Raw genomic sequence first — 19863 nt, forward strand, 5'->3', positions numbered from 1 at the left:
ATACAAATGCCCATTTACAAATAATACACCAAAATGAATAAAAGTTTGGATACCAAAATGAAGATTTGTTCCAACTGACATCGTGCCTTCTGTATACAAAGGTCCTTGTTTTCAAGTCCATTCCCCAGTGGTACACCAGAGGACACAACTGCAGAACTGAAGTGCTTCTAACAGCCATTTTTCTTTCCTTCCTGAACGCCCAACTGCTGTGTCCACATAGTCACTGACTGAATTAACACAATATATTCTTTTTGTTTGTTTTTTTGATTTTTTTTTTTACTGTAATCTTGGCCAATATTGAGACATATCAGGTTCACTTCCAGGAACTTGAACTGGAACTGACACACCAGGGGAAATGAGTCCTAGAAGTGGATGAAAGAAATAGCCATGTAGAGATTCCCTTCGAGAGACAGGCATGGAGTATGAATTATAAGTTAAAAAAAAAAAATCTTTAGTACTTTCTAACATTTCAAATATATTAAAAAAAAAAAAAAAACTTTCAAGTCTTACAAACAAAAGTAGCACCTTCAGAAACAGAAAACATATTCACATGCACCTACTGAATCCCAATCCCCCCGCCCAAAAAGGCCAACTCCAGGCCTCCCTGGTGGCTCAGACAGTAAAGAGTCCACCTGCAATGCAGGAAACGGGTTCAATCCCTGAGTGGTGAAGATCCCTTGGGGAAGAGAATGGCTATCCACTCCAGTATGCTTGCCTGGAGAATTCCGTGGACAGAGAAGCCTGGTGGGCTACAGTCCATGGGGTTGCAAACAGTCTGAGTATGACTCAGGACACGACTGAGCAACTAACACTTTTACTTTCTACTTGTCTGTATGTTTGGAACTTTAGCAACAAAACCATCCTGGGAAACCAAAGTAGTACTTCTTCAGTTCCAATGAAAAGCACAGAAGAACTGGAAGGACCTGAGAAGTCTTTCCAGTAAGCTCAGACGAGGTGGGGGGATGGCCTTCACTCTTGAGTTTGGCTAATACAATAATTTTTCCTTCTGAAAGATACATTTTCGGGTCTTGCCTTCATATGCAACTTCTGCAACCAAATTCAGGAAAAACAACTTTTTTTGTCAGTATGGCATTAAGTTACTAACTAGTTTGACTGAATTCCCCTTTTGAATTAGTTTTCCCCAGAGAAGCGAGCTGCTGCTGCTGCTAAGTCGCTTCAGTCGTGTCCGACTCTGTGCGACCCCATAGATGGCAGCCCACCAGGCTCCCCCATCCCTGGGATTCTCCAGGCAAGAACACTGGAGTGGGTTGCCATTTCCTTCTCCAATGCATGAAAGTGAAAAGTGAAAGTGAAGTCGCTCAGTCGTGTCCAACTCTCAGCGACCCCATGGACTGCAGCCTACTAGGCTCCTCCATCCATGGGATTTTCCAGGCAAGAGTACTGGAGTGGGGTGCCATTGCCTTCTCCAGAGAAGCGAGCAACAGAGAGTAGAACACACCATCACACAAGGCCGGCAGAGTCTTTCCAGGTAAACTACGAATGAAGGGAGGTGACCTGGCAAAAGAAGCTGCAAAGGCCACCTCTGTGCAGCCTTCGGAGAGCAGCAGCTCACCTGTGGAAGTGGCGCCCGAGGTACCCATTGGCTGGCTGTTCATGTGTGTCTGCATATGTGGGGGGGTGTAGGTATCATAACTCCGCCCGTTCACCGAAGGGCTGGTGGGCAGCATGCAGGAGTACGAGGAGGTCTGGCTAGGGACTGGGGGCTGGGAGGAGAAAGGCAAACCTGTGGTTACCGAGAGACACGTTGCACAGCCACACGCCCAAGCTCCCTCCTCCCCAGGACTCTGCCAATAAGTCTGAAGACACTCGCAAGTAAAGCACTGGAATTCCACGTGGGGACTCTAAGATTGGGCCTCCAACTGGTCCTTCTATTGTCCACTGCTAGAGGAAAGTTGCCTACATACCAAACTTTTTAAAGTACCCAAAATTCAGACTATTGTCCAGCTAGATGGTTGGCACCATCCATAAAATGAACAGAATTTTTGTCCATTTTCATCTTGGACCTTCGCTGGCACCTTTAGAGAAGTTTTTTAACATGAGGACTTCCATAAATACATTACCCCTCTCTCACAAATTCAATCTATTAATATTTGGGAATCCAATGACACCCCCACCCCTTAAACCCTGTTATTCCAATCTTTGAGGCAGAAAACAGCAGGAGGAACTCTGTGTAAAGTTTGGTTTAGGGACCTTGGAAGCCTTTCATGGTGGGACTCCTGGATTTAAAGATTCTTGAAAAGGCAGATCAGTAATGATCTCAGGTTAGAGTAGTCAGAAGTGTCAGGAAATACCTAGCCCTACCATGAAAATTTGCTGTGACTTTCTTATAGACCCCAAACCCAAGATTGCGTTTAATCCACAAAATTATGCTGCTACCCTCTAAATATTTAGAATCATAGTAGTAAAAAGATAAACTTTTATCCTAACTAAATAAATATACAAGGCTGGGACAAAACTCCTCATGAGTTCTCACAGGGCTCTGATGGGGCAGCAAACTTGGGATGAATTAATAGAAGCATAATGTCAGGAGCAAGGGAGATGACACTACTGCTCTAATCTGCAAACTATAGAAATGTTTAACATTCCAAGATCCACATCCTCAGAGGCAGTGACACATTAGAGAAGGTCAGAGAAGGACACTTGCTCCTTATAAAATGGTTGAAGATTTTGGTCAACAGGATAAACTGATGGAAAGACAGGACACCCCTCACCCAACTCCAAAAGTCTAAGAACAATTTTCTCTGAATTGTTGATACTTTAATTTTGTTTTAGGAATATATATATGGTTTGAATGATATTATACATTATTTTATTTTTAAAAATCAGCATCTGAAATAAATCGACCCACATGGGCCTATATGTGGACACAACTCTAACAGAATAGCAGCATCTATTTAATTGTTTGTTTTGTCATATACACAGTTTTTATCTTCACAGAAACCTAGGTATTGCTAGAATTTATAAAACTGAACAAAACAGTCAGTGGCCTTATTAAAGTCAGAGGATGACTGCTAACATCGAGTTCAAAGAGGCAAGCAGGCCCTCAGGGCCTTGCCAGAATTTCAGCTTGCATTTGTTTCTATCCTGAAATCACTTCCTCCAGGCAACCTTGACTTCTAGAAAATTCCAAGGCAGTTGTAGCCACCCCAACTAATGGGCTGTTAATCCCTTAATTTACATTAATTGCTCTATGGTCAATAATATCCAGATGCAATAAAAATAGACATGTGAATAATGCCTCTGAAGCTGCTTATCTAGCTGTTCCTATATTAATCTAAAGACCGTGAAACATTTATTTTAGTGTGATTTGGGTTAGAAATCCAGCCAAAGATGTTCAGTGGAGAATAAACTATCTGTGTATCCCCCAATCTGTTTCTATCAGGGGCTCATCCTGGCCAGTCTCATACTACCCAGCATCTCTAACTGCTGTACAAACAGAACAAGAGTCCTGAAGAAGTCATGGCAGGAGGCCCACCAGAAGACCAATATTCTCCCCACCAAGAAACCCTCTGGCTTCAAGGTTCCAGTATACCCTGCCTACCTTATACAGCTTCCATCATAAAATAGGATTAGCCTAGTTCAGGACCTAGCACATATAGGGGCCAATATCTATTTGGGATGGAATTGAGTAGGGGCATCTTGTTATACCAAGTGAATAGCATCAACCTTCCCAGGCATCTAGTTATGCCAGAAACTCATCACATCATTCACAGCAAAGATACATGATATTTCTAGCAAATACTTTCTATTCTTTTTATTCTAAGATAGAGAAAGCAAGCTATCTTTTCCTCTATGTTAAGTAAATCACACTATACAAATATGAATCCCAATTCTGATCCTTTGTTTCTTCCTCACTAGTTTATCACAAACATCCTAAATAACATCCAAAATACCCAAGACTATAAATTTATTTATACAAACACCTGAATATAAACCTGTTTTACCCATATTAACCCCTTACTAGCTAATAATTTGCCAGCATTATTTTCATTTTCTGGTCCAAGTTTCACACTGGTCCCTAAAGCATGCCCCATTCTCATCCAACATCATCAAGCTGACATTCCCAAAGAGCAAAAAGCAGATTAACTGGACTGAAAATCAAGTTTTTGTTTTATTAAAGGCATGAATCAATCAGTTAATCAATCAACTAAAAGACTGGATTGACTGCTTTCATCTTAGACTTCACTGGTCAAGCCAATCACTGTACCGAGAAAGTCTCCCAAGGGTAAACACAGGGCCAATGAGGTCTGCATGCCCCAACCCACGCCTAACCTCCTCTCCCAGGGACCCGTTAAGTGGGCAACCGCCGGCCTCACTTACTTGCATAGGCAGATTATTCGCCATGGTGAAGCTGGGCATGGGCGGCAGAGCACTGTACGTGTTTGTGAGGGCTGTGTCTGTTCGGCCCAACATGGAGCCAGAGGTGAAGGAGGAAACTGCAGAGAGAAGAACACAACCGGCGAGGTGAGAGTCAGAGCCAAGGGCAAAAAGGCTGAAACACACTGATCAGTAGAATTAATATCTCCAGTTACCAGGCGTGGTGGGTTGTGGGATGGGTTGGTAGACACTGGTGCTGAAACTACTGCTGATAGGAATATGACTAGGTGTGTTGCTGGCTTGTCTTCTCTGATTCCTCAGCTTTTCTTCTCTTCTCCATTTGGCCCTTCGATTAGAAAACCATACCTGGAAATCAGACAGAACAGGTGAGCCCTGTGCCTGCTCCCAGCTCCGCCCCATCCCTGACAGAGCCACTGTCCTCCTCCCCCAGGCCCCGAGTGACAGCAAAGCATTTAGCAAACTAAATCTGTTTCTATTTATACAAACAAAGGACATTCCTTAGAAGCCCCTGGGTCTCTAAAAAAGGCAAACGGTATGAGTCACAAGAACACATGAACACACAGTCCCCTGGTACCTGTATCCTCGCTTCAGGTAGATCTATTTTGGCCGCTAGTCTTTCTCGGGCAAACACATCTGGATAATGGGTTCTCTCAAACTCTGAAAGAGTAAGTTGCATTTTCTGTGTTGCACCAGAACTATACAAACGCCTGGATCAAGCTGATTTCCACCTCCTGGCTTCCATCACTTTCAACCAATTCCCTTTAAAATGCTACTACTATTAGCATTGACTGTACTTCGAAGAACTATCCCATCAGAACCATGTTCTATTTTTTTGTTTAATGACATTCATTCAAGGTCTCTTCTGTGGCCTGAATTAGCCAAATCATCATTCTTTCTTTATGAGAAGTCAGATTTTTTATCTTTGAATTACTGGTACATGAAAAGAAGAAAGAAAACACATACACTAAAAGAGATGCCCTGAAAAGAAAGAAAGAAAAAGGAAACCTTTTCAGGCCTCTGTGCAAGGGCCCTGGCTAAATTTAGCTCTTTGTACTGAAGATGTGGCATTTACTTTGATTTACTGCTTCTCTACTTTGAAAAACTCCATCACCTTTCTCCAGGGCCTCAATTTGCTCTTGGGTAAAGGATGTTCTATTTCTTTGCAGCTTCCGCTTCAGCTGAAGTCGCATTTGGGCCTCATCTGAATCTTCTCCATTGGAACTGATGGAGTTGGTATTCTCTCCCCCTCCTTCCTGCTGCTGGCAGCCATCTGGACCAAAAAGAACAGGACAGTAAGAGAAATTTGGAATAACTTGGAGTCTCCAAAAGGGGCCTCACACAGCCATAAACTCCAAGAGCAGTCTATTCTCACAGTCTCACCAAAACATTCCCGAGGTAACTGTCAGCCTTCAAAAGACATTAGTGACACATGTTACCTGACCACCATTTTCTGTTTTTATTATGATGAGACTGTGCAACATAGATACTTGTAGAATGGCATTTCTGTGAATGACAAAATGAGTGGTGAAGTTTCCAATTAAAATGATCTTTCATAACTAACCTCAACCCTCCACATGCTTCACCCAGCTCCCTCTCCTTGCAGAATTTATTTACCTGTGGCTGTGTTGGGAAAATAGAAGAGTAATGTTCAAGATTTCAGCTGATCTATAATCAGTAATTCCTACCTAATCAATTAGATGTTGATAGGTTTGTAGAAAATGCTATTAAGAAACCAAACCAAGCTTGTAATCTTAAAAAAAAATATTTATCTAGTTTTTATTTGAATTCTGCACAGTCAATTTCATTTTAAAGGTTGTGAATTTAGAAGTGCTCGCATTGTTCTGCAGTTTTATTCAACTATTGTATGAGTGCGCTTTGCCTTGACACCTATTACGAGCACAGCTGTAATTATATCATCACCAAGAACAGGCTATAATTGCTGAAAATGGAATTTTATATTTAGATAAAAGGACTGTCCATTCTTTGTAATGTGTTGCACCAGAGAAAAGTAAGATTTCTTTTAAATTTTTAACGTGTAATTTTAAAAAAGAAATAGTAGAGAGTTCACTAACTAGCTAAATATGCTATGCTGCAGCTGAATCCTTGGCATATCATTTAAGTGGTACATTTTTAATTAGGGCATTTCCACCACTTTTAATGTAATTTCTATCATTAAACAGGGGAAAGTTTTATTGTTTTCCTTTACTGCTTGGAGGGCAAGATGTGCACTTGGGCAAGCTGTCTCCTTTTGCGCCTTGCTGGAGAGGAAAGGATTCAGTTCTCGATAGGCCTCCAGGGCCACTGCCTCCTCGGTCCTTGGTCTTAGGTCCTAAGGCCCCCAAGAGATACCAATCGAGGCTGCCCCCCTCCCCATCCTAGCGACTTAGCCCTGGGGGGAGGAGCCTCTGGGGCGCCTTGGTGGGAATCGACTTGGCCAGGAATATCATTTATAACCGGGAGACAATAGGCAGTGCCTTCAAAGAGTTCAGGGAATTGTGACAGGATCTAGTGGGATCTTTTCAGGAACTTTGAAATGTTTTAAAACCCCAACTTTCTCCCCCATTTAAACAGGCGGATTCATCAGCACTGGCCACCATATGGGCCCTTGGAGATCTATTGAGATGACCACCAACACTTGAATAGCGAGGGGCTGCTTTTCAGCACAGCACAATGCCCCGCGAGTAAGGGAAACTATTAAACTCCTGGGGCAGGAGCGTTGGCAAACTTTCGTGGGCAGAATTTCGAGGCCACAATGAGCGCGGACAACAAAAGGATTCTCTTGAGGCGTGCAGCGGGCCACATTGTGTTACAAGAAGCCCAGTCAACAGACTTTTCAGTGAAGTGTGCTAACCCCTCTGCTCTGCTATCATTAATCACTGTCCGAAGAGCAGGCGCCTCAATGCTATTTAGGGCGCTTGGCTGGGGGCTGGAGGGTGGATGGGGGGCCGGGGCAGAGGGTGGAGGGGGGCGCAGGGATGGTGGATGAGGACGGGATGTGGGGGGAAGCGGGGAGGAGAGGCAGAGCGGATGATGACCGGGGGGAGAGAGACAGGAGGGGAAGGAGCAGAGGTCTGGTTGAGGGAGGAGGAGAGGGGACGGGGTAGAGAAAGGTGGGGCTAGAAAGAGGCTCCAAAGAGGAATAGGCCAGAAAGGTGCAAGAAGGACAGAAAAAGAGTGCCGAGAGGAAAAGAGACAAGAGGGTCAGCAGACAAGGGGAGAGAGGAAAGGAGATAAGAGAGAGAGACTTAGTAAATGGGCTACTTCGGGTAGTCTGGCGCTACATCAGAAAGGTGGGGCTTGGGGAGCCGCTCACTCACATGTGCCTGCACCAGCGTCTGTGCTAATTTACTGCCCCAAGTTTCATGGTGACTTTTCAACGTGTTTTTCAGGGAGCGAAATGCCGAGCCCCCTTTCTTTTCGGATTCAGTCGATGAGGAAGACTTTAGAAATAGACTTTGGGGGACCAACCAGTAAGGCCCATCAGTTATTGCTTTTGGAAAGCACAAACAGAAACCTGCGATCCTCCAACGTGTAGGGAAGGGACCGAACACAATCCCATCTTGCTGGGGTGGCGGTCACTCAGACGCCTTCCAGGAGGCCACATCCCAGTCCTTTTTTCTGGCACATTCGATCTCTCCAATTAAACAAAGCTACCCGGGTGTGCCTCGGAAGACCCCCACAGATAGCATTCTCTGCTGACGTTTGCTTCACTGATGCTTTCCTAATTTTAAAACATGGACATGTGCTCACGTTCTCCTTCTTCCTCTCCACACCACCCCCCCCCCCGCGCCCCCCCCCGCACCGCCCCCGGGCCCCCCCCACACTCACACACACACACACACACACACACCACACACTTACAAGAACGAAGGTGCAGCACCGACTTGGGAAGTGATTTTTAAGGGGAGTCATTTAACAGAGGATGAGGAGTGCTTGATTTTAAACCTCTTTGGGGAGAAACAAACAGCAGTGGAGACAGAGGCGGGTCAGGAGAAAGTCGTGGCTGCAGGATCCCTCCAAGACCCCACAGAGCCAGTGTGCACCGCTGAAACCTTGCTACTTTAGCAACAGTGCGCAGCCAGGCGGTGCGGGAGAGGTCACTCTTAAACTGCGTGCCTCTCCTTTTTTTTCTTTAGTGGATTTATTTTCCACTCTTAAAAGCTTTTTAGCAAAATAAAACTAGAAGTTGGATCTCGGATTCTCCCCATGGTAAACCTAAGTGGCAGACAATTAAGATATCTTCTTTAAAAGGCGCCCCCTCAGAGCGCAAAAAAAGGGCCCTTCAATGGGCGCCGTCCACCTTCCAGCCTAATCCGCGAGAAGGCGAGTGAAAGCGCCTCCCATTCTCCCAGCCCCGGGACCATCTGACGCTCGGGATAGGATTTGTTTCCTGGAAGGAGAAGGGAGAGAGAGAGAGAAAGAAGAAGAAGAAGAAAAAAAAAGACGCTGGGAAATAAAATCATTCCTTAGTTTCTTAGTGTCTTAATCAGTGAGGCGGAAAACAAGCAAGAAAAGATAGCAACCCGGTTGCGGCACCTTTTCAGCTCTGGAGCGCGGATCAAAACATGGAAGCATCTGTTGAAAAAAGAGACTGACTAAATCCTACAGAAGGCCTGGGTATTACGGGGGGAGGGGGAGGAGATAAGAAAAAGTGTCTCCGTGATCCCTAAAACCACCAAGTCGCTGGAGAATTGCGGGCCGGATAGAGTTGTCTCCTGTGGTTGTCAGCCCACATCGGCACAATTTTATTCACCGCCGCATGGCGTTCATCAGATGGAAACCATATTTGTCTCCCTCTGAGACCTCACCTCGCCTTATGCTTTCGGAGTCATGGACTCTTTTAAAACCCCAAACCGGCTTCCTGGGCCGGGAAAGGGGGCGAGGGAGGGAGGGGGGCCTTCTTAGCGCCCAAGGAGCCAAGGATTCCCGGCATGTCAGCCGTGGCCACCGGCGCCCTGTGGCCCCTGCACCCGGGCACTCCGCGCTCGGCTGGCGTGACCGTCCTCCCCACGCAGCGGGGACCAGGCACAGGTGTGGGGAGGGGGTTGGGGGAGGCTTGGGGGCCGGGGGCCGGGGGCAGAGGGAGAACCGGCAGGTGGTGAGCCAGAATGCTCTAGCAACTGGGTGCCTGAAAGAAAGTTCAAAGCTCCTGAACGAGCGCCACCTCCCGCCCCAGCAAACAGGAGCCCTCGCGCCCAGGGCTCAGCCTGCCCAGGCCCGGTCACCGTGTCCCGCGCCCTCCTGGAGATTTCTCTGGCAGACGAGGCGGCGGGGTGGGGTCACCCGGACCTCAGGTTGGGGTGGGGGTGGTGCTGGGGGCGAGCAGCGGGAGTGCGTCCCTTGGTGTGCCCGGTGTGCGCACGTTGGAACCCTACAGTTTCAAAGGTCAGGTGAGGGTATGGAGGTCACGCCCTCGTCCTCACCAGAGGCCAGAGGGGGCCAGCGGGGAGGCAGCGCCTCCTCGGGGGGCAGGCTGCCGCACCCCGGGAGGCCGAGGTTCGGCCCGGTCCGGGCGAGCGGGCGGGCGGGCCGCCCAGGGGAGCCGAAGCCCTGCGCTTCGGGAGGCCTCGGCCCGGCCGAGCGGCGCGCTGGGAAACACCGAGCCAGCGCTTTGCTCCCCATCTTCCCAGTGTCCGTCCTATACTGTTTTCTGCTCTTAAAACTGACATGTCTAATTGGCAATTGGTGCCGAATCGTGTCCAGAGGTCTCTTGTGGAACATTTCTACAGCTGTCTCCTTCAACTAGACGCTTATTCATGTCGCCTTAATGAGAAACAAAACGTTCTCTAATGAGCAATTACAGAGCGACAGGATTGTTCCCATAACAAATTCTTGCGAGTGACAGAAGCATCCTTTGTACCAGATATTTCGCATACTGTTACCGATTTTCCCTTCCCTCGCCCGGCTCCGTGGAGGCGCGGGGCACCCAGATTGGGTTGAGAGCGCACGGAGGCGAGGGCAGCCCCGTCAGCGTCCCCCTCACCGCCTCCCCTGGCCGGGAGCCCCCAGGCTTGGTCGTGCTCCGGGGAGTGAGATTCCACGTCCCATTATCCCTCATATTATCTCCTTGTCACGAGGACAACAAATACCGATTAATCTTCGGAGTAAACTGTTTCCTATTCTCGACCAAGCTACCTCCGGTGTGTGGAGGGGAGGGGCGGGGAGAGCCAACCGACCCGACCCCACCCCCGTCTGCTCCTCTTCCTCCACCCCTTCTCACAGAGCCTGCAATGGCCAGATCCTATCTTTCCTCTCAGCTCCAGGGTAGCTCCCCGTACACCAAAGTCTGGCTCACAGAGGCCTCACCCCACCTATCTTATTTATTACACAGTCGCCACCCACAAAGAATGAGAACTAGGGGCCCAGAGGAGTGGAAGGGGTCCGAACCTAGAGGGTAGGGTTGTTTTAGTTGGGAAATCAACATTTCCAATGCCCCATCCTCAACTTGGCCCTGCATCTCACTGTTCACCCTCTCTTATACACCCTACTCATAGTCACATAATTTGTCAATTACAGCAAAAAGCAAGATGATACAATTATGTTTACCTTGCAGTCTGTCAGTGTGTTAACTTGTCACACTTCTACAGCAAGGGGGCTCTCTGTGCATTTTAATGGCACATTTGAATAGGGCACCACGCAGCTAGCTCATACAGACACACACCTACTCCTGCCCATAACACATACTCAAGCATGCATGCACGCACGCACACATACACACACACTCACCCCAGCCACATTCATGCCACTTTTGACTACACAACCCTTGAATTTCCAGGCCAACCAGACAGTTCAACAAATACCACCTAGATACAGCGCAAGTCAATATGTCCCAAGCCCTTGAAGAGTTACTCCCACTACCTTCTCCAAGCACAAAAGTCCAGAGAGGGAAGAGGTTGGAGAAGAAGAGGATAGGCAAGGGCTGCATATATGGAGAGTTTGAGGATGGCTGTTTGGGTTTTTACCTTGTGTAGGTTGCCCTGGCACTGATGTTCCCGGATACCAACCCGGGCGGGTGCCCCAGCTTCCGGTCTGCCCATTCAACATCCTTAGTTTATCATACATGCCGTCTGCGCCCATCTGTTGCTTTTCGCTAGCCAGGTTGCGAAGAACTCTGTTTATTGATGACACCTGCAAATCAAATCAAGATCAAACCAAATGGCAGAGTCTCCTGAAGACACAGTTGCCCTATCTTAAGTCTCCATCTCAGCATGCACCCCTTTAAAGAATTACCCCTAATACATTAGAAAAAAAAAATCCCCAGCCATCCTGGGACAGTGGGTGGACTTGCAGAGACATCGTGGAAAGAATGCCAGCTATCACTCTGGGCATGGAAACTGAGTTGGGTAAAGAGTTGGCAGACTAGGGAGGGGTCCTTCACTGTTGCTCAGTGTCTTTGGTGACCTAACTCACATGGCTGCTTTTTTATTATTGTTGCTGTTAAAGAGTCCCCCTCTCCAATATTAAGACTTGGCTTAGAGGATTTCTTTCAGTGTTGTTTGTTTTCATATTAGGACAGAAATGGATGTTTGATTTCTGAAAGAAGGTTCAAACAGCAAGATGTGGAGGAAGCTTGCTTGAATCTGGTTTTCATTTTCATTTTCCTTCTAGACTTCAGTGACTTTCTCCAGGTGCCTCCACTCTCTACCTTGCCACATGCAAATACGGTGACTAACCCTCCCACACTTGACTCCCATTTCCAGAAGGTCAATAAAAAGGTCAAGGTGCTCCTCTCAAGACCCCCAGGTACAGAGGTGACAAACAGAGGTGGAGCAGAGAGGAGAGAAAGAGAGACACTGGCAGGAAGGAGAGCAGGGGGACGTAGAGAAAGTGATGGTAAAGAGGGAAGAGCATGGAGCTTAAGGCAGGGAGAGGGAATGTTCTCAGTGAACTTACACTTGGTATGTTATCGTTGGTACAGACCCCCTCGGACAGTAATCTGTCTCGGATTTCCCAAGCAAAGATGGACGGGCACTCCCGCTTATACTGGGCTATTTTGCTTACAACTTCTGGAGTCGCTACTCTCGGTTTACTACCACCGATTGCCCTGGGTCTGATGGAGCCAGTCTCGTAATACCTGCCCAGAATTTTACTCACACATCCGTTGGACACCTGCATAGGGGAAGTGGACAGAAAACCACATTATTAATAATTTCAAGACAAAAATAAAATTGTTTAAGTATGCATTAAACAATGACAAGCTTACGTTTTGATTGTCCAGCACTTGGACTTTTGCATCTGCATGGGTCTATAACACAAAAATATACCTTCAATGGTACGAGAACTTACTGTAGAGAGCTTTTTTTCTTAAAATTACATTTGTAGCCCTAAAAACTACAAATAGGATGATACTTTCAAACAGTTTGAACTAAAAAAAAAAAAACCTAACTTAAAAGTTTTTAAAACTGTTTTTGTAAGTAAACACTGCCAGAAGATGCATCAAAACGAAGTCAGATTGTTTTGTGCTGATCTTGCCTAAAGTGGTGTTATGTCTTAACGAGTGAAGGGGAAAAATAAACTGAATCTTTAGTTATTTTTCCTTTAAAAATATGCCCAATTGAGTAAATGTGAGTTAGGGAGGGAGGAAAACAGCATTCGCCTTTTAAATTCAATATATATTCTTCATGAATATGAAGAAATAAATATCTCAAACCCTGAGAGGTAAGCATGGGGTGAGGGAGAAGGGGATGAAATTATGCAGATTTATATAATTCATTTTATTACAGTTCATAAACTGTTACCACGAAGAACGTTTTTAACAAATGAAAAGAGAAGGTTTTTTTGTTTGTTTGTTTTAATTCACACCCAGTTTTTTTCTTAAGCAGATGAATTCTCTTATGTGACCCAGGTTGAAAGAGATCGGGAAGGATGGTGGAAGGAAAGGGGAAAGCAGAAGGTAGGGGAGTGGGGTGGGGGCTGGAATGGGGGGTGAGGGTGGGGGTCCATAATTAGCAGCGTTTACAGTAAGAAATGAAGAGAGGGCCTTGAGAGTGGAGGGCCGCGGGGGCGGCGAATGGGGCGGCGCCGGAGGATCACCTGCAGAATTCGGGAAATGTCGCACGGCCGGGCCCCGCTGTGAGCTAGCTCTACGATCTTCTGCCGGGTGGAGTCCGGCAGTGGCCGCCCGTTGACAAAGACACCACCGAGCTGATTCACTCCGCTGTGACCTGAAGAAAGGGAGAGGAGAGCAGAGCAGAGAGGAGGGGAAGAAGGGGCAAGACAGAGAAGAAGGGGACGGAGGAGGTGGAGGAGGAAGAAGGAAAAGAAGAAGAGACAACCACAATGCATCCTCAGCTCCCTGCCAGCCCTGGCCAACCTCAGCGATCAGGTCCCTGCTCTCGATGGAAACGGACAACAGGACCTCGAAGCCATTCCAGGCATCGGGCAGCCCAGCCCAGACACAGCGGAGCTCCTGCCCACCGACTGCAGAACAGAAGCACGGTGCAGACACACGTAAGAACACACGCACTTCACTACTACTTAGTGCTTTCACTCCAGAACCCCCAGCCCACTGCTGCCCTCCAGAAACACCCCAGTCAGTCTTTGAACCCGCAAGGCGCAAACAATCAGCTCAGAAACATTCTCCGAAAGATCCCCCCTGAGTGTAACGAAAAACCACGAGTCCTACATAACCCCCACTGCATCTTCAAGCTCCCTGCACTGTTAGAACTGTGATGGCAAACCCTACAGCTCTTCAGTGCTCCCTCAGATGCTAGAGTCCAGAAACACTCGCTGTCATACTCCAAACTCTGGTGAAGCACCAGGATTTTAAAAAAAAAAAAAAAAAGGAGAAGAAAAGGGAATGGAGTAAAGAAGAACCAGAACAGCAAATCTGTAGCTAGTGAACCGCAACCTGGGTTCAGCACCTCCCATGCAGGCTTCCTCAAGCCCCTCAGATCGGCTCCAACCACAAAGTAGTCTGGCTGCTACGGTGGGGCAGAGGTCTGGGAGTCTGTCTGCACCAGCTACAGCTCCGCTTTTACTTCCGATGCTAAATTCGGCCCTCCCCACAGCCCAGGACAGATAGGAGCAAAAATCAAAAAGTGAAAAGAAAAGGAAAAGACCACACCACAGTGTCCCCTTCCCTCCTTTATCTGGTTATCTCACAACCTCACCCTATTGTCTAAACTGAGAATAGGGAGAAGGAGTTAGCACCCCTGTAGCCCCCTCCCCAGAAACCACAGGCACACAAATAAAGCCAACTGCCAATTTCCACTTCCTTAAAATTCTCCAACCTGCAGCCCCGACTCTAGAGAGCAGCCCTTCCCGGAGATGTGGCTCCCCCGCTCAGCGCTCCTCTCCTCTCCTCTCCTCTCTTCTCCTTGGAGCCTCTGATAAATTGACTCCAGGAGCCTGAGCTTCTTAGCAATAAATAAGCTCCAAATATAGAAGAGGGGGGAAAATATGATGAGCCTCTCTGACATTTGTCTTTAAAATAAAACTAGCTGCACGTCAAGTTTGAGCTTAATTTCTGGAAATAGGCGGAAGTCGCTCCGGATCATGCATGGAAGGCTAATTGAAAAGATCAGTCGGGGCGCTTGTGGCAGCCTTGTCACTTTGTGACAGTGCTCCGCTCCGGGAAATTGCATCGTCACGACAAACGGGACCGTGATAAAACGACCCTTTCCGTCCCTATTTGTAGATCACTCAGACGAGATTGAACTGCACTCGTTTCCCCTTCGAGGGGAGCCGCGTTTTCAGGGTAGCCGAAGGCTTGGGGCAGAGTAGGGGGGGGCTGACTGAGGGGGCGTGCTGAAGCCTCAACTCGATGAGAAGTGACAGGCGTTTGGGGTATCTAGGCTCCGCCGGGCCGGGCTCGAGCAGGGACATCGCGGGGACACCGCTTCTCCAACAGAGCGAGGCCTGGACCCCGCTTCTGGTTTCTCCTCAATTCCCTTTATTGCCTTCCTTTGCCTCTAAAGAACTTCTACTGCTCCAGCTTACAGGAGCCTCCCCTTTGGGCAAAGGACGCCTTCCCGGAAAAAGAAAGGCACTCCCAGAGAAAGATCGAGAAAGACTCTCCAAACTTCACGCGCAGCCGAGGCAACTCCCAACCTGGGAACGCCAACGCGTATGAAGCCGCCTAATCCTAGACCTCCCTCTTTCCCCCTCCCCCCAACAGGCAAAAAACAACCACCTGCCCGCCACCTCCGCGGCGACCGCCGGCGGGTGCTCGCCCAGGGCCAGGTCGCCTCTGCCAGCATCGAAATGGCAGCGAGGAAGCGCCGCTCTAAGTCCCCCTCCAGAGGTTAAGCCTCAATCATTGTGTCCCTTCCCTAGGGACGGCTGGCGCTCTCGCCCAGTGGCGATGATTATGCGCCTAGAATTCGACCGCGAAGCATCTAATAGGAAAACATATGGTGTCAATTTGGATGCTCTGCGCCTCGCGCACACCCGGGAGCGAGCGGCACAAAGCCCTGCAGGCCGGCCCGCGACCCCGCGCCCCTCGGGGCCCGCCAGCCAGGCCGCAGCAGCAAATGCTCCGCGCCGCGCGCCCAGGACCGGCCTGCCCGAGAGCCTGCGGCTGGGGCCCCTGTGCTGGAGAGGGGAGGACCCAGCAGCCAGGAAGAGTGGCCAGAAGCCCGAGCCTCGCCAAGGAGGGTTCCTACCGGGCCAAGTCCCCGGGGCCTGGCACGTTCTGCACAACTAATCCGCCTTTCCTGCTCGGCGCCCGCTTTGCGCCCTCTCCTGCGCTTCACGCCCACCAGCCGCTGAAGGGCCAGGGGACAGCTAGCGGCTGCAGGACAGGGGGATCAGGGGCTAGGGACCCCTCTCAGTCTGCAGTTCGGCAAGGGAAGGTTTCTAGAAGATTTAGGCTTTCAGGCACTCCATACAGCGGAGCCCTTAAACCGCCTCGGGGCACTGCACCTCTACCGGGGCCTAGTTTCACTGGGCCTCCAGGCTCTCAGGCCCTGTCTCAGATTCGTCCTGCCACAAAGCAGCTCCCACGTACTGAGCAGAAAGATGGGATGGGAGCCCAAGGAGTCTAGGCAAAGGGAGGACGGGAGATACAAGAGCCAGGGAATCAAAGGCACACGGGGCCCGGGACGACTAGGACCCACCCAGTAGCCACCAGGGCAGGGCTGCTCCAACTCTTGGGCTCGATCCCCACTCTCCTCCCAGACCCAGTAAACCTGCTCTCGCCGGTCTGCGCCCTGTAACAGTCCCACGGTTCCAGTACCAACTCCACCCCACCGCAGGCCTGGGTGCCCCACTCCCCTGGCCTTCCAGGCCCCTCGCCAGGGTGGCGATGGGAGGAGCTGCTCTTAGGGTGACTGGGGGAGAGGAGCCCCCCACCCGCCCCAGACGGTGGAGACCTTCAGTCTTGACTAAGCCCAAGGGGCCTCCTTCTCGCGCTACGATGGCGAGAGGACTCCGCCCCGCCCCGCTCAGTCCAGCCCCCCTCTCTGGGGTCAGAGCCCGGGCAGGGGCGGGGAAGGGGTGTGAGTTACAGGATTTGGGGGGATGGGGTTTCTCTACCGCAGCTTCGCAAACTCTTGCGGGCTGTTTTCAAGGGCCCAGCCCCTGTTCTTCCAGGAGGAAGCAAGAGAGCAGACGCCCTCCCCTCGTGGAGCAGCTGCCTCGGGTCCCCGGGCCTCTTCCCTCGCGCCCGCGGCCTGGCCAGTGCGGACAACCGAGAGCCTCCAAGCCCTCCCCCGACCTGCGCGCTGGTCTGCGCCTCCCCCGCCCGAAGTCCAAAAAGACCAGAGGCAGAGGCACTTACTGTTCTGCATGCTGGCGCTGGCTGGGGGCCGCGGTATCCCACGGGGCTCGAATATGGGGCTCTGTTAGCAAGAATATAGGCATTAATTCTGGGCCAGCACCAGGTAGGCCTACCTCCCTACAGAGGGTGTCCTGGAAGCAGGACAGGAGAAAGCCTCTTCTTTAAGGAAATAATCCACTCCATCAGTTTGGGGCTACTGGATCAATCAGTTTGGGCAGATCAGCTCTGCACTCCAGTACGTGCAAAATCTATCTTTTGCATTACAAATACTCCAGTATTCCCGGTCTGTTTCCCCCATATCTCTTAGTAGTTAACCCTTTAATCAGAAGAATCCATGACTTGATTTTGAATTTTTTCTTCCAACTGAACAACAATGAAGAAGAAGCATTCTGACTCTTTCAGGTTGGGGAACCCAAAGCAGCCAGCATGGAACTTGCCTGAAATCTGGGATGTCTGTCCACTCTCACAATGAAAGGTCTCACACATCTGCGCGCCCCTAGTTAAAGTCTTCCCCCTAAGACAAAACAGAAGGAGAGAAAGGTATATCAAACTATGACTCAAAAGCATAGATCATGGACTCTCTGATCCACACTCTCAGAGAAGAAAAGAAAGCCATCTTGGGCTCAAACTGCCATAAAACTCTAAATCCCAGAGCTACACCCACATTTCCAGCAGCCTGTCCTGCAAAGGTCTCCACGTTTTGATAGTGGCTGCTCTGACCCGGCTTTGGGCGATTTGCAGAGCCTGACAATTTAGGGCCCCATTTTGCAAAAATACCAAGAACCAGGGAAAGAAAAGGGGAGAACAAGAGAAACAGCAGGGTTGGGAGAAGCCAAGAGCTGGGGGAAGAGGGGCTTATACCTGAAGTTTAGAGGTGAAGCACAGGGGACCCTGAAACTTCAGAGAGCTTGAGGGTGCAGGCTGGGGCTGCTTGGGAGGATGTCAGAACCCTTACTCCTTTCAAGAATTTCACTACCCCAGTTGCCCCAATCCCCCTCCCCAACCCAAGTCTTTGGTTACCTCTTTATCCTTCACTCTCCCCCTCAAAGCCTCCCAGTCGGCTTGATCGCCATTCACTTCCCATTCTTTCTGGGACTTTGAAAGTGGCAAGCCCAACTTTTTCCCCCCCAAACCTCACTTATTGTGATTAACTTCTCTTTTGGTGTTTAGATCTTCCCCCCTTTTACTGTACTGTGACACACGCTGTCTACCTCGCCTCACTGCTTTAAAAAGTACAAACAGGAGGGGGTGAGCGTGGTCGACAAAGCCTACAGAGATCGAACAATGGCTTCTATTCTCCAGCTCTCCCCAAACCCAAAGAGCAAAACTGAATCTCCCTAACTAGCAACAGAGCTTCCAACCAAAGGTACCAACAACTCACCAACCCATAAAGGGAACAGAGGGACACTTCTCGCTTTGTAAGTCCTGACCCAGTGCTAGTCCCCCAAGGTGAACACCCCCTCCACCAGCACCCCTCCCTGTCTTCTCTTAAGAAGAAGGTTCTGGGTGGGGGAGAAAATAGAAAAGTAATTTCTTGTTATAAATATCTGGAGGTAATTGTGTTACTGGTGTGAGTTGTTAGGGGCTGTAAAAAGATACAACGGCACCGTGGGGAGCTCAATTGGGAAAAGAGAGTTACAATAAAGAACCCATTCAAAGGTTTGCCAAAAAAAAAAAAAAAAGTAAAATAATTAGTCACTTTCCCTGCTTAAAAAAATTAAAATATTCATTCTTTTTTCTGTTTTGCCTATTATGATTATTAATTTTGCCTGCCTGCAAGTAAAGAATTCTAAGAAGCAAATTTTTTTTTTCTTCAAGGCTATTCATGGTCTAATTTATTAACTAGCTGGGAGGCAGTTTAAATCCATAAAAATAAACTTAGAGGACTTTCCTCTAGCTTCCCAAGGCAGTTTCCCAAAGCCTCTCTCCTGTCTCTCCATCTGGAGACCAAGTCAAGTCCAGGACAGGCAGAAAAAAACAACTTTTCGCAGAATGCCCAACTCCCCCCATACACCAAGTTGGATTCTGAAACTGCAAATAGTAGCTGGTGGGGAGAAGGGGGACTGATATTCCCCTAGAAGGGTAAAACTTCCTACTGTAACCTATACCTATACTTCACCACAACCGAATGCCCCCATCCAGGTTGGTACATTCTTGGAGCCTTTTTCTTTAAATCACTAGCTGATTCCAGAGAGGCCTAACCGATTAATTTTCCAAGCAGCTGGGAAGGTGGAAGCATTTCAAATCCTGGTTTTGCTCCTTTCCCACCCTCCTCTCAACTAAGAAGCTATCTCATTACTTAAGTAATCGTTAACACAGTGCAAAAGCAACCCGGGAAGCCAGGCATCCGACACCCGGAAGCAGTCTCGCTCGGAGACTAGACTCCCCCCACCTCAGCCACAGCTTCAGCCCCCCAGCTCAACCCGGGGCTTCCTATAGCCCTAGCCCAGTCAGAGACCCATTTTGGAAAGGAAGGGAGTCTCCAAACACCTCAGAGTCGCCTTGCCTTGGTCCACTAGGCCACTGGGCCACTGCCTCCCTCTCCCAGATCCAAGCCTCAGCTTTTGCTGCTGTTGTTTTAATTACTTCATTCTCAAAACCATCTCCAAACTTCTTAGCTGGGGTGAAAGGGAGAGCTCACTTTTGGCCCTCCCCATCCCCAGCCAAAGAGTAATTACCAATTAAGATGACAAAGTTTTACTCTCTAGGGCCAAATAAGATAACAGCTAATCAAATTGCCTTGAGACGTTTGCAAAGGTCACCAGCTATAAAAAATGTAATGT

General features: G+C 48.9%; 1 protein-coding gene across 1 annotated transcript; it reads right to left on the reverse strand.

The window, feature by feature from the left end:
* Nucleotides 1–276: 276 nt before the first annotated feature.
* On the reverse strand, nucleotides 277–17090 carry PAX6 (paired box 6). Its single transcript, XM_052652701.1, is given in 12 exon segments — nucleotides 277–362; nucleotides 1574–1724; nucleotides 4342–4457; nucleotides 4554–4704; nucleotides 4934–5016; nucleotides 5471–5629; nucleotides 11322–11487; nucleotides 12253–12468; nucleotides 12563–12604; nucleotides 13319–13386; nucleotides 13389–13523; nucleotides 17081–17090. Coding segments are annotated over 12 exon segments (1383 nt in total).
* Between the last annotated feature and the right edge of the window lie 2773 nt (nucleotides 17091–19863).

This window comes from Budorcas taxicolor, chromosome 15 (assembly GCF_023091745.1).
Source record: "Budorcas taxicolor isolate Tak-1 chromosome 15, Takin1.1, whole genome shotgun sequence".
NCBI classification, from domain to species: Eukaryota; Metazoa; Chordata; class Mammalia; order Artiodactyla; family Bovidae; genus Budorcas; species Budorcas taxicolor.